Source organism: Pelodiscus sinensis, chromosome 1, assembly GCF_052426305.1.
Source record: "Pelodiscus sinensis isolate ZL-2025 chromosome 1, ASM5242630v1, whole genome shotgun sequence".
In the NCBI taxonomy this organism is placed as follows: domain Eukaryota; kingdom Metazoa; phylum Chordata; order Testudines; family Trionychidae; genus Pelodiscus; species Pelodiscus sinensis.
The window spans coordinates 104,972,240-104,987,279 of NC_143052.1; the positions used below are offsets into that span (position 1 = coordinate 104,972,240).

Below are 15,040 nucleotides of genomic sequence, written 5' to 3' on the forward strand. Positions count from 1 at the left end.
GAAATACTATTCAGTGATGTTTAACAAACCTCCATTCTATCTAATAGAATTCAGAATTCTAGTGAGATTCTGAATTCCTGAGATCTGACTTTTCTCAGCTATTCCTTATTGGTTTAGTTTTTGACTAAATGACTGACTTTTAGATATTCTCTTGGGAACACAAGAGTTTTTGTTTTTGTTTTTTAAATGGCTTTTCAGGAAATTCTCCCTCCCAACACTGCCTGTTTTCAGTTCTCAGATTGAGACAGAAGAGTGATGGAGATGCCAAGACAAGTTTTCTGGAAAACCAGACCCAGGGCTGTTAGGTGAAGGAAAACAGGCATATTCACTACTGTCTAGGAAGATGATCTCTTGATAAAAGAGAAAGCCTAAGGGACCAAGAAGTTCAGCACAGCTCTGGATCCAACTGAATCCATAATTAGTGCCCGGTATGGATACAAAATTGTATAGTCATCCAACCTATGATCTACTTACATGATCCACGGATATCTGAATGTATAGATAAAAAGCCAGTATCAGCAGATTTGCAGGGTTCTAGCCATAATTCACTCTCAAAGGGGTAAAGACTAGAAAATTTGGGACTTTAGAAGTGCCAGTTCTGGGATTTGATCAAGTGCTTTAGAATGTCTGGAAGAGACCCAGACTCCTACTTCTCTTGAACACAAAACAACCAGAAGATGCAGTCAAGAACATGTCTGAGATATCTGTGACCAGATCTCATACTGCAGAATTGATTCATGCTCTAGATGAAGCTCTGAGTATTATTGTAGGACTGTGGGTGCATCATAAGCAAAGGACTTGTCTGACCCTTTCATTATCCAATCAGAAGCAGATGTCAAGAATGCTCATAATCCAAGGATGAGGAGGAAATAGGCATGCTTCTGGCAACCCAGCAATAGGCAAAAACCTGTTCTGTTCTTTTAAAAACACATCCTGGGATGGAAGCGATGTTAAAAGTGGTCTGCAGCTTATTTCTATGATCTTGTAGAGTAATGAGATCCAAAACCAGATCCTTTCAACAGCATCAATTCATGTGCAGCAAGAAGGAAAATGGCATCTGTGTCCTCTACAGAGTTGTTGCCTGTCATAATATAACATTACATAGTGTATTAGAAACTCCTTGTGTTTTCTGTTCTTCCCCGTTCATGAAGGCATTATTGAGTATTTTATGGCATGGACTGTGGAAACTGGATGTTTGGTCAAACTGCATTTGTCCAAATATTCCTGTGATAGAAATAAAGCATTACTATCACATTTCCAGTCAAAGAAAACCTAAGTGTTGCTTTTATCCCTACAAAATTGATTCATTCACTGAGATAGCGGTGTCTTGTTTTGCAGCCAAACAATAGAACATAGATTTCGGAAGCTGTCCGTAGAATGCAGTTCACAAGCAGCTGGTGTATTGTAATAACCTTTCACCTTTGGATTTCCTACTTCACATAATACATTAGCTCATAAATGGACATTTATCCATCACCAGATTAATCTCTAGTGGACATGAACTGCCCGATTAGCAGCGTCTCATCAGACACTCAGGAGAGGGATGACAATGTAATAGGAATAAAGAGAAAAATACACTTGTTAGACCAGAAGGGAGTGGGGGTGCTGCACATCATGTTGGCAGAGCGAAGTGGAGAAAACTTAAACCATGTTACAGGTTAGCCAGAGCTATTTGCCCATAACTTACATGAGCACCAACTTGTGTGAGTATATACCATAAATATGCACAGAAACACTCTGGACATGCATGGTGACAGTGATGGCGAGTGGCCTTTTGTGTTATGAGAATTACTGTGTTAGTGCTGCATTCCCCTCCTCCCCCCGGTTTCTGAACATTAAACACAGAAGGTGTCCCTACTTCCACAAGGATATATTTTACCAGTTGGTGTAATACAAAGTTGTACACCTGTGCAGCTAGATTGTTCATTAAACACAAGTGACAAGAAAATAAAAATAATTCTGTTTGGTTAAATATGTGCAGTACATCCTTTCTTGTCCCAGCAGATGTTTTTACACCAAGAGAATAATTTTATGAGAAGAATAACATTGACTAATTGCCTTTATGTGATTCTTGGGGAGCCAGGCATATTGGTACACTCTAAAGAGCATGTTTGAGGATTTTTATTTGCCCATGGTGTAGAGGAGAAGTTCAGTAAATCCATGACCTAGGATATAAATTCAATCCCTCCCAGTCAAATATGTATCCTTTGATCTAACAAGTAGGTTGAGATGCACCTGATTTCTCAGTGAAATGAAGAAGGAAATGTCAGAATACTTTGAGTTTCCAGGATTGGTTAGCTGGACTGCTCCAGGGCTCCTTGATAGTAAAACTGGAATTAGTATCCAACTACTTTCTATAAGGTCCATGCAATCCTATGCATATACTCCAGTGGGTATAGGTCCATGGATCAGGACTTTATGGAGGTGGAGCATTTCCCTGCTGGTAGTGACTGGTCAATCTGGTTCTGCCCCCAAGATATGAGTTGGCTGACAGACCCATTTAAATGGATCTATGGATCTGATTACTCTGAAGAAAGGACATTTATAGCTAAACACGGTTACATTGTCCAATTACATTGTCATCACATGATTACTTTTGCTTTGTGGATGAAGGTCACATGGTGAGCCTTTTGCTGCCACACATGCTTGAACACTTAGGGTATAGGGGTGTTTCAGGATACTGGAGGTATCCTGGAAAAGCTTTGCTGCATCCAAGGAATGCATCTGCATTTCTGAATTTTTTTTTGAAAAAGCAGATGCATTTTTTCGGCATCCTTGTAAACCTCATTTTACGAGGAAAAAGGGATGTTCCAAAAGAGGGTTCCCCCAAATATTTGGGCCTGTGTCGATGGGCCAAAAGTTGGAAAAGCCTCTTTCAGAAGAAAAGCAGAAAAAAATACACGATTTGCGGTTCTCAATTTGCATAGCTTTCCCCTGCTTTTCTTTGTAGTGTAGCCACAGCATTAGAGAACAGGTTGTAGGAAAAAATAATTGAAAGTAATTTTTGTTACTTTTCTGCCTGAAAAGTCACAGTTGCTCTAATCAGCTACAGGCAGTCCCCGAGTTTCGCGGATCCGACTTATGTCGGATCCGCAGTTACAAACGGGGCTTTTCTCGCCCTGGAGGACTGGAGCGGCGGGACGCCCAGATGCGCTGCAGTCCCGCCGCCCCCGTCCTCCGGGGTGAGAAAAGCTGCTCCTCCATGTCTCCCTGGTCTGCTGGGGGGGAAGCCCCCCCAGCAGACCAGGGAGACGCGGAGCAAAGCCACGGAGCACGCCCGCAGAGGGACAGCCCGGGCGTGCCTGGGCTGTCCCGCTGCGGGAGTGCTCTGCAGCTTTGCTCCCCGTCTCCCTACAAACCAGGGAGACCGGGAGCAAAGCCGCGGAGCATGCCCGCAGTGGGACAGCCCGGGCGTGCCTGGGCTGTCCCGCTGTGGGCGTGCTCCTTGGCTTTGCTCCCCGTCTCCCTGGTCAGCAGACCAGGGAGATGGAGCAAAGCTGTGGAGGACGCGGGCAGTCCTGCCACCTGCGTCTCCCTGGTCTGCTGGGGGGGGGGGGGGGTGCAGCTAGTGCCCCTCCTCCTACCCCAGCAGACCAGGCTTTTCTTGCCTACGCCTGGGGTAGAGCAGCTGGGGCGCTGCCGGGTTGGTCCCGCAGCGCCGCTCCTTGGCGCTACTGTACCAACCCGGCAGCACCCCAGCTGCTCTGCCCCAGGCGTCCTGATTCAGCCGCTGCTGGTCAGTTTCCCAGCAGCACCCCAGCTGCTCTGCCCCAGGTGTCCCCAAGTCAGCCGCTGCTGAAACTGACCAGGGGCTGACTACAGGAATCCCGAGGCAGAGTTGCTCTGCCCCGGGCTTCCTGGAATCAGCCGCTGATCAGTTTCAGCAGCAGCTGACTTGGGGACGCCTGGGGTTCTTAAGTTTAATCCGTATGTAAGTCAGAACTGGCGTCCAGGTTCAGCCGCTGTTGAAACTGATCAGTTTCAGCAGCGGCTGATGCCAGTTCTGACTTACATACAGATTCAACTTAAGAACAAACCTACAGTCCCTATCTTGTACGTTACCCGGGGACTTCCTGTACTTAGAACAAGCTGAGTATATTGGCCTGCTGACCCTGAATCCATTACTCTGTTCACTCTTCATTTTCCCCAGATTCTCTCTAGAATGGCTGCCATGTAACCTCTTTTTTCATTTACATCGTAAAGGCCTTTTTGATATGGCCTTTTTTTTTCTCCCTTCCTGGCATGTCTTTGCAATATAGACCTTCTCCTGCTCAGTTCACTGTGTCCTGGCACTCCATATCTATTACCTCCTCCAGCAGTTTCCTGACAAAAGTTTGCACTACACTTGCTATTTTTAGCTTGCATTGGGATCACTGGGCCATTCTGTTTATTATAGTTCATATAGGTTTACAACACAGAGGGCTATTTTATGGTTTTGTGTCTCAGCTAACATGAAAAACAGTCCTGGTGGTTGTGCTTTGTATGCCTAACTCATAAATCCATTATTTGGTAGGCATGGAAGTGGAGGCCTAACATTCATCTCTCAAAAGTTTCACCAGCCTCAGTTAACCTTTCAGGGAGCATGGGGCAAGTCTCAAGTTTAATTACAAAAGGATTGTACAAATCTAATTCTGCCTGGATATCGTATACAGGGCCTGATGTTGTGAAGTCTGTAGCCATTCATTAGGCATATTTGCTTTTTAAGTCTCACTTGAATTCATCTTTCACCTGGAATCCTTATCTCTAGAGCTGGTCAAATAATTTGTTGCCAGTAATATACGTAGCAAATGTAGACATGTTTAAATTCAGTAGATGTATTTATTATTCAGCAACTCTATAGTTCTGAAAAAAATAGAAACTTACTCCAATCATTCGATCTTCAGGTTCAAACAGCCTTTAAATTGTAGTTATTATTGTCCTTACTGATAAAATGCAGAAATTATAATACTTCAGTCATTTCTACCAAGAGATTGTGATGTCATAAATACAGGACTGGATTTGTGATGCAATCAAGCAGAAGATGCTAGGCAATGGTTCTCTGCCAAGGACTAATAACCAAAATGGTACCAAAATGAACATTGAGAAAGTCTGGACGTGTAGCAGAAATCATTTTATGTATAAAATATTCCTATATTGTATTTTACATTGTAAAGTTTGCTATAGTATTAAATTATCTCTTTAAAAGTGCTGGTCTCTGGACTTCATTTGGTCCTTATAAAGACCAGATTATGGTCTACTGATCATACCACAGTGATGTGTGCAGGAGTCTAGCTAGCAAGTAAATTATTCTCTTATAATGCTTCTGCCAGCTGTTGATAGTTTCTTTCCTTGGAATCCCTCCCATATTTAAAGAGGATTTAATCTAAGGTAAAACATTTTAAAAATTTTATACCAACCTATTGATGACATGCAGTGCCATGAGGGAAGGGAAATGGATGGAGAATGGATGACACAAATATACTGAGTGTTCATTACATTAGATAGTACCAACAGAATAGGGTGGCATTTTGAGGATGTAGAAAGAGAAGAAGGTTTATAATTTTCCCTCTCAACCTACCTGATTTCCAGGGCATCGACTCAAAGTGTTGAGGGCTCTGAGCTTCTTTTCAGTGGACATACAGTGCCTTGTATTTTTAGAGGGCAGAACAGAGATTCTTTTAGCATATGTTGGCTCCATTGACCTTTATTGTAAGTTGCCTTGGGGTATTCATATGATTAGCTGAGCCTATAAATAGCTATCATATAATGTGTTGTTGCAGAAAAATGCTTTACGGAACAAATTGTCATTTCATTTTTGGGGAAGGAGAAAATATAGGCTAGTTTTGCAAAGAGAAAGGAATTTCCACTCAACGCACTGCCACACTCACAGTTCTGACTACTGGAGCTAAAGAAAGAGCTTGTATGATTTTTTTGATTGTCACTGATTGGGCCATGCTGCCCTTATATTTGCAGCACTATAGCTTTAAGAAGCCTACAGTCCAGAGCAGTTTGGTAGATAGCATGTGCTTCCATTTGAGGGAGTAAGTTCAGGGCTTATCTTACTGAGCTGTCAGGGGCTGGCCGGAGTCTGGCAGAAGAACTCTCAGCCCTGGGGGTCTGGGAGTCCTTTCTGGCTGATGCTTTTGAATAGCATTTGTGGCCTTTGCAAGGAAATGCTTTATCTCCTGAGAGGATTTCTGCCACAGGGGCTCCAAAAAGATGTGAGTGAAGTACACATGAAAAGAAACTGGAGCATGACACCAGCAGAGCTCATCAAAGTGGGACAATCCTTTCCTGTTCCATACGGTGACCTCAGTTGGCTGTGTTTTCAGTGGGAGTTAATTTCTCAGGGCATGTCTACACTAGAAAATGATTTTGAAATAACAGCTCCCAAAATAACTATTTCGAAATAGCGAGTCAACACTACAGGGAAGCCTTGAAATTAGTCCGAGGCAGGCTCCCTTAGGCTATGTCTATACAGCAGTGTTATTTCAGAATAACTGATGTCATTTCGAAATAACATAGTCTGTGTCTATACACAAGCAATTATTTTGACATAATGTTGAGCTGGTGGACTTCTTACTCCGACCTCTGTAACTCTCATTGTATGAGAAGTAAGGGAAGTCAGAGGAAGAGTGCTCTATTTTGAAATAAATGCTGTGTAGATGCTCCCTATTTCAAAATAAGCTATTTCGAAATAAGATAAGCAATTGACGTACCTCAATTTGTGTAGCTTATTTCGAGTTAAGCCCTGCTGTGTAGATGCACTCTAAGGATACATCTACACTTGCTCCCTAGTCCGAACTAGGGATGCAAATGTAGGCAACTGAAATTGCTAATGAAGTGGGGATTTAAATATCTCGCGCTTCATTAGCATGATCTTGCCGGCATGTTATTCCGCTCAACAGTTGTTTTGAAAGTGAAAGTGCGCGCTGGGACGTGTTAGTTCGAACCAAACCCCCATTACTGAGGAGTAGCGTTAGTTCGAACCAAGGGGTTTGGTTCGAACTAATGCATCCCAGAATGCACTTTCACTTTTGAAACAGCTGTTAAGTGGAGTAACACGCCGGCGAGATCGTGCTAATGAAGCGTGGGATATTTAAATCCCCGCTTCATTAGCAATTTCGGTTGCCTACATTTGCATCCCTAGTTTGAACTAGGGAGCAAGTATAGACGTACCCTAAGGGAAGAGTGCTCCATCTCAAAATAACCGAGGAGTAATTAATTTGACTCTGGGGAGTAGTTATTTTGAAATAGCAGCAGTGAAGCATCCACACTACTGCTATTTCAAAATAACTGTTTCAAAATAAGCATTATTCCTCGTGGAACGCAGCAGTTACTATTTTAAAATAACCAGCCCGTTATTTCAGAATAACAGGCTTGGAAGTGTGGACGCTCCGCTTGTTATTTTGAAATAATGGTGTAGACCAAGGCTTAGAGAGTAATCTATCTGAGTAAAGCAAACAGGGAGTTTTCCTTTCTGAACACCTTCCTTCCCGCTTTCAATAAAAGCAACTCAAATCTTCATTTGAGTTGCATAAACAATGAGCCCAACTGCTCTGATGTAAAAAACAGGAACTCCGTTGCAATGAGTGCAGAGGGCTACATTTGGACCAATAGCTTTTGTTCATTATGCATGGGTCTAGAAAGGTAACTGATCTGTATTAAATAGTACTTGTCAGTTATCAAACTTGCTTTATTTTTCTACTAAGCTGCATTCTCTTCTCACCCTATCTGACTTTCCTGAACCCACTCACCTGCTTCCCTCAATCATTATAGCATAATATAACCTCCCAGTACCACTTCCACCAAACTGAAATTTACAGCTGTGCTGCCTCTGCTGATTTCTAGACAACAAAAAAAGTGCTGTTGTTTTGTTTTTGTTTTTTCTTCTCATCTTACAGGAAAGCAATCTCCAGGTCAGGCCTCCAGCATCTGGCTCCTGCTCACTCCCTCAACATCGCAATCTCCAATGGGCCAGGAAAAGAGCCAAGAACAACACTAGAATGGAGTGTAGGTGTTTATTTTTAATCACCACAATTTATCTAAGTAACATCTCCTGCCCGTTTTCCCTCTAACCATCATGTTTTACATGGCTAGATAAAAGGTGCAGGTAAAAGGGTTGGATGTTAGCTCTGGTCACTATGAGCTTGGTCCTGTAAGGTGCAGAGAATTCTGGTGTCTATCTGGCAAAACACTTACACACCTGAAAAGTCTCTTCCGAGTCAATGGGCCTGCATACATTTAAAGTTTAGCACCAGCCTAGCAAAATAACTTGCTTGAATGCTTAGCATCTCGCAGGATCAAGCCCTGAGATGACAACTCTGGGTATCTTTTATTTCTTTTAGAAGTTTTTTGTGCTTTAGGTCAAGGTAATTGTTAAATTAAGACTGGACATCTTGCTAAGTGATATGTTCTGCTTCAGCTCCTGTTTGGCTTGGAGCAGGAATCATTGGGTAATTTTTTTTTATAGCCTGTGTTATACAGGAGGTCAGACTAGATGATTGCAGTGGTCCTGTCTAACCTGAAATTCTATGAATTTGTAACAGAGTGCAGAGAAGAGTGTTAAAATTCAATCCTCTTAGTATCAGAGATCCTGTGTGGATCCCAAAGGGCTTGGCCTTACAAAACCTAGATCGTGCTCTAGAGGAAATGTAGTCCCTGTTTTAGCAAGATATTTAAACACATGCCTGTCTTTAAGCAAGAGAGTTTCCCTTCGAAGTCAGTGGCACTGTTTATGTGCTTCCAGTGCTTTAAGTGCTTTATTAAATTGTAGCCTAATGCAACTACTTGCATGGAAAATGGCACTGTACAATGTATATCCCCCAAGTATTTTCTTATGTAACCTATATAGCAGTGCGTACATCATGAGGGATGTGATATGTACAATAAATTCTTTGACAGAGTAATTGGATTAATTTGTATTAGGATTGGAAAGGACATGTTGATATTTAATCTATTTCTCTACATCACTGCAAGATAATATTAATAGATTCCTACAGTATCCCCATTGCTTCTGTACTGACTTTCATTTAGAACTTCTAATGTAGGTGATTCCTTGACCTCTTGTTATCCCAGTATTTGGCTGATATGGGCAAAAAGTGCCGCCTAAATTTGTAGCATAAATGTTTTCTTCCTTTGTTCTCCGCAGTACCCTACACTAGCCCCCTAGTTCGAACTAGGGAGGCTTATGAGGGCAACCAAAATTGCAAATGAAGCGCGAGATTTAAATATCCCGCACTTCATTAGCATGTTCCTAGCCGGTCGCCATTTTGGAAATTGACTAGCCTGGAATAACTGCCCACATCTACACGTGGCAGAGAAGTGTGATTCTGAGATAATCCCCTTAGTTCGAGTTAACAGTTAAACCTCATTCGATGACCTCTAGGCTTTGTCTGCACTGCAGGGTTTTTGTGGAAGTAGCCTTTTCCGCAAGAGTTTTTGCACAAAAACTTCTTGCGCAAAAGCGCCTAGCGCAAATGCGCATCTAGACCTCAAATCACATCGCAAAAGCGATGTGCTTTTGCGCAAGAGAGTGTCCACACTGCATGGAAGCTCTTGCACAAGAAAGCTCTGATGGCCATTCGCAGAATGGCCATCAGAGCACCTGTGCTTTTTCTGATAGGGGTTTCTTGCACAAGAAACCCCTGCGGAGCGTCCACACCTGCCTTTTTGTCCAAGAGGTATAGTGCAAAAGGGAGTTATTCCTTGTGGGGAGAGGAATAACTCTACTGGCAAAAGCCCTCTGGTTCTGTCAATTTTCTTGCACAAAAGCAAGGTGTGGACGCTCTGCTGGTTTTTGCATAAAAATGGCCGGGTTTGTGCAAAAATCTTGTAGTGTAGACATAGCCCTAGAGTATACTGAGTGTTCTTCAGAGGTAAACTATTGCAACATTATGGCCATGTTATATAGTCTTGTAGAAAGTTCCCATAGAAGTTAATAAGAATGAAACCTGTAGGAATCTATAGAAATAGGTTTCTATTGTAATTATTCTAAACCCCGACATAATATAACAGGGTCTGTCTACACTACAGCGTTATTTCAAAATATCTTATTTCAAAATAGTTATTTCAAAATATCTTATTTCAAAATAATGCGTCTATACACAAAATGCATTTTGAAATAGCTTTTTCTATTTCAAAATACTGCATCCACACTGAGTGGACGCTAAATCGCATTTAAGGCTGGCCAGAACCAGGTCCAGGAGGGCATCAGGTCAGGAGTTATTTTGTGTGGCTGCTGCCTGAGGCTATCTGAGGCTTGTGCTTAAAGGGACCCCCTCCTCCCCTGGACAGCCAGTTCTCAGTTTTCCATGCTTGCTTGCCTGCCTCTATGAGGGACAGCAAAGCATTTTGTCTCTGCGTGCTCTGGTTGCCCTCACTTGGGACACCACAGCACTCTGCAACATGGAGCCAGACTTGCCCCTGGGCACTCTGGTGCTTCTCATGGATGTGTTGCTGCGAGCCTGGCTTCACTTTCTGCAGGCTGCCATCCAGGAGGTCCATCGGGGGGCGGTCACTATACAGGAGGCCCTGTGGGAGAGCGTCTACCCTGAGGAGCACTAAAAGCCTCCCTGGTCTGCCCCACTGGGGGCTTGTGTCTCATTCCTCCCTCACGTCCTTCCACTTACCCCTTCCTAACCTTCCTTCCTGATGTCAAATAAAATACAATGTAAAATAAAATTTTCATGAACACAAACTCTCTTTATTTAACAAAACTGGGGGGGGGCGGGAACGAAACTCTGGTGAGACTGGGGAAAGGAAGCAGGAGAGGAGAAAAGAGAGGGTGGGAGAGAGGAGGGGGAAACCTGGGAGGAGGGAGCTGGAAGGGAGAGGGAGGGGAAGCAGGGCTCAGGTTTGGGGGGTCTCGCTGAACCAACTTGATTTTCATGCAGACCTGCTCCTGGGTTCACGTGTGGCCTTTGGTGGCCAGGCTGGCAGCTATCCTTCCATAGACGGCTGCGTTCCTCCATCTAGTGTGGAGATCATGGATGTTGGGAGCATCCCCCCCCAACCTGAATAAGGTCCATGATCTCCACCCTGGACCAGGAAGGCACCCGCCTTCTCCAGGCCCTGGCAGGCTCCTGGGAGCTGGCAGACTGCTCCTGGGGGGCGGTGGAGGGCTGGCTGCCACTGGCTTACTGGCTCATGTTTTGGGGCCACTGGGTCAGGGGCTGGCTCTGGGCTGGCAGGCTTGGAACTGGCACAGGCACTGTGGCCCGAGTCAACCCCTTTAAGGGCTCTGGGGAGCAGGGAGGGAGAGAAGTGTTCTTGGTTGAGGCTGAAGTGGCCACCAGGGCACCCTGGGAAGGCTGGAGGCCTCCTATTTCGAAATAAGTGTCTACACAACACCTTTTTTGAAATAACTATTTCGAATTTGGTGTTATTCCTTGTGGAATGAGGTTTACCAAATCTGAAATAAGCACCCGCTATTTTGAATTAATTTCAAAATAGCGGTTTGGGATGTATAGACGCTAGTAAAGTTATTTTGAAATAACGGCTGTTCTTTTGAAATAACGTTGCTGTGTAGACATACCCATAGAGAATGGCATCAGTTCACAGGATTCTGTTTTCAGATGCCCGTACGAGACTATAACATTTCATTAAGCGTTTTAGATGTTTTATGAAAATGTTACTTTTTCTATTCAGTTGTATAGGGCCATATTGCCCATGAATATGAATCTGTATGCTTCCATCATACTCCGCTTCTTTTTGGTATATGGTTCTCACCAGAACCATTGGCCCCTTACCGTAAAGAACAATGGACTGAATTGTGTGCGTATATTTGTATCTAATGATAGACTACACTTGAGGTGTGTGTGTGTGTGTGTGTGTGTGTGTGTGTGTGTGTGTGTGAGTGTATGTATATAAAAGTAGTATATTAACTCTAATCCCACTAGTTTTGACTCATACAACAACACTAATCCAGATGGATGCTTTTCCTTTCTATGTGTATGGTCTCCCTTGTAAATCATCATTTCATATACTGAATGCTGTCTCTTCCTATTAATGTTTCTGCAAAACTAGGTCTCATAGTTGGGAACTGAGTATGCAGATGGGAAGAGACACACATCATCAGAGGCTCACATAAGGAGGAGGAGCCCTTGCATGTGGTGATGGCACAACCACTTTCAAAAATAGAGAGTGTATTGTTAGCTGTTTCTGTAGCTCTTACATCAGGAAGTAGTAATGATTCCAGTCATCTGGAAAAATAAAAAAAACTTTATTAAAAATCAAACTCTATTAAAGTCAGAGAACTGGTAGGTAGGGTCCCATGGGAGAAAAGCTGTAGGATAAAGGAGTTCAGGAGAGTTAGCATTTCTCAAAGACACAATATAAAAGGCTCAACTCTAAACAGTCCCAATAGGAAGAGTAGTAAGAAACCAGTGTGGTTCTATTAGAAGTTGTTCAGTGACCTGAAAATAAAAAAGGAATCCTACAAAAAATGGACACATGCTTGAATTGCTAAGGACGAGCACAAAAGAATTACACAAGATGAAGGGGAAAAGCCAGAAAGGCTAAGGCACAAAATGAGTTAAATCTAGTAAGGTACATAACAAGCAACAGGAGGAGGGTCTGTATATACAGTAGGAACAAGAGAAAGATGAAGGAAAGTGAAGGTTCTCTACTTAATGGGGGAGGAGAGCTAATGACTGATGACATCAAAAAGGGTGAAGTGTTTGCTTTTGTCAAAATTTGAAAAGTACAGGTTAAAGATATTTAGATAAATTAGATATATTCCAATCAGCAGGGCCTGATGAAATTCATCCTAGGGTACCTAAGGAACTAGTTGAAACAGTCTTGGAACAATCAGCAATTATCTTCAAGAATTTGTGAGGTCCCAGAAACCTGGAGAAAGGGAAACATAGTACTTATTTTTAAAAAGGGTAACAAAGAGGAACTATACATATCAGTTTAACTTTGAAAGATACCGGAAGAAATTAGAAACAATCAGTTTTTAAGCACATAGAAGATACTATAGCTATAAGGAATAGCCAGTTTGGAGTTAAGACAAAAACCATGCCAAATCAACCTAATTTCCTTGTTGGATAGTGCTGCTAGCCTAGTGGTGGAGGAGGGGAAGGCGGAACAGTTGATGTGCTATACCTTGATAGTAATAATGGTTTTCACACCATCCCACATGACATTCTCATAAACATACCAGCAAAATGTGGTCTAGATGAAATTACAGGTTGAACCTTTAAAATCTGGGATTCTCTGTTCCAGCAACATCTGTGGTCTGGGAGGACCATGGATATTGCTGGACCAGAGAGCCCTGGCTGGCCAGGTTCAGAAGCACAGCCTGGACTGGGCTGGCAGTGGTGAGCCCAGCCCCAGCGAGGCCAGTGTGGTGGAGAGCACAGCCCTGGCCAAGGCTGGCGGCAAGGAAGGCAGCCCCAGCTAGGGCTGGACGTAGTGGGGCCAGTGGCCAGGGCTGGGGCTGGCATGATGGGAAGCATAGACTCGGTAATGGCTAGCGCAGTGCAGGAGCACAGCTCAGGCCAGGGCTGGAATCAGCTGGGTGCACAGCCTGGACTGGTGCCGTGGGGTATGTGTGTGTGCAGCCATTGCTGGAGCTGGAGGCAGCGGGGCTGGCACAATGGAGTACGCAGTCCTGGCCAGGCCTGGCATGGTGGGGGGCTGGAGGCAGGGAGAGCAGCCCTACCTTGGAGCAGAACCTTCAGCTAGGCAGGGAGCCTTGACCTCCCCTTGTCTGGCAAACTCTGTGATTCGGGATCACTCAGATGCTGGACCAGGGCGGTCTGACCTGTACTATAAGGTGGGTGCATAACAAGGTGAAAGATCGTACTCAGTTATCAATGATTTGCTGTAAAACTGGGAGAGTGTGTCTAATGGGATTTTACGGGGGTCAGTCCTAGGTTCAGTACTAGTCAATTTTTTCATTAATGATTTGTTTAATAAAGTGGAGAGTGTGCTTATAACATTCGTGGATGACATCAAACTGGGAGTGTTTGCAAGCAGTTTGGAGGGCAGGATTAGAATTCAAAATGACTTTGACAAATTGGAGAAATGGTTGAAATCAACATGATGAAATTTAATCAAGACAAGCATCAAATACTACAGTTAGGAAGGAAAAATCAATCACATGAAGAAAAATGGAGAATAACTGACTAGATGGGATTACATCTGAAAGGGATCTCTGGTTATAGTGGATAACAAATGGAGTATGAGTCAACAATATGATGCAGTGGAAAAGGCAAATATGGTGGTGCGTGTGAACAGGAGTGTCGTATGTAACACACTGGAGGCTATTGTCATGCTGTACTTGGCACTGGTGAGGCCTCAGCTGGAGTACTGTGTCCAATTCTGGGCACTGCACTTTCAGAAAGATGTGGGTAAATCAAGGAGAGTCCAGAGGAGAACAACAAAAATGATGAAAGGTTTGGGAAACACAGTGCATGTGGAAAGGTTAAAAAATGAGGCATATTTAATGATGAGCAAAGAAGACTGAGAGGGGAACATAAGACTTAAAATCTGTAAAGGGTTGTTACAAAGAACACGGTGATCAATTGTTCTCCATGTCCTCTGAAGGAAGGACAAAAAGTAATTGGCATCATCTGCAGCGAGGGAGATGTAGGTTAGATTTTAGAAAAAGCTTTCAAACTATAACAGGATTTAAATTCTGGAATAAGTTTCCAAGAGAGGTTGTGGAATCCCTGTTAACTGAGGATTATAAGAACCAGTTAGAAAAATACAGGCCAAGTTGTACTGGGTCCTGCGTCACCATGGGGGTACTGGATTTGGTGACCTCTTTTGAGGTTCCTTTTAGCTCTGCATGTCTTTGTTTCTGTGTCACATACATATTCTTTGAAGAGGATTCCTGGCAGGGCTGCACTCTTTCAAAATGGGTTCTACCTTCCATTGTTTTCAGTGGCACTGAGACTGCAGCTGCCTTTAACCAAAGTGCTCCCTTTCAAAATGGCTGTTTGTCTTCCATTGCTCACAAAAGGAGTGTAGCCAAGTTGCTTTCAATCTCTGACTGCACAGGAAGTCACCAACTTAGCTGAGGGCAGCTTGGGCTCATTCCTCTCTTTAGAAT

The 15,040-nt window shown here is 43.5% G+C and overlaps 1 protein-coding gene across 7 annotated transcripts in view; it reads left to right on the top strand.

The window, feature by feature from the left end:
* The window catches only part of DGKI (diacylglycerol kinase iota), a 312,169-nt gene that overhangs the window by 107,495 nt on the left and 189,634 nt on the right, over positions 1-15,040 (top strand). For 6 of the 7 annotated variants that reach the window (XM_075940048.2, XM_075940098.2, XM_075940058.2 and 3 more), the window contains exon 2: positions 7,884-7,992. The exons of the other annotated variant lie outside the window; for it this stretch is intronic. In XM_075940048.2, the coding sequence (XP_075796163.2) occupies positions 7,884-7,992 (109 nt within the window). The remainder of the gene's footprint in view (positions 1-7,883; positions 7,993-15,040) is intronic. 7 annotated transcript variants of the gene reach the window in all.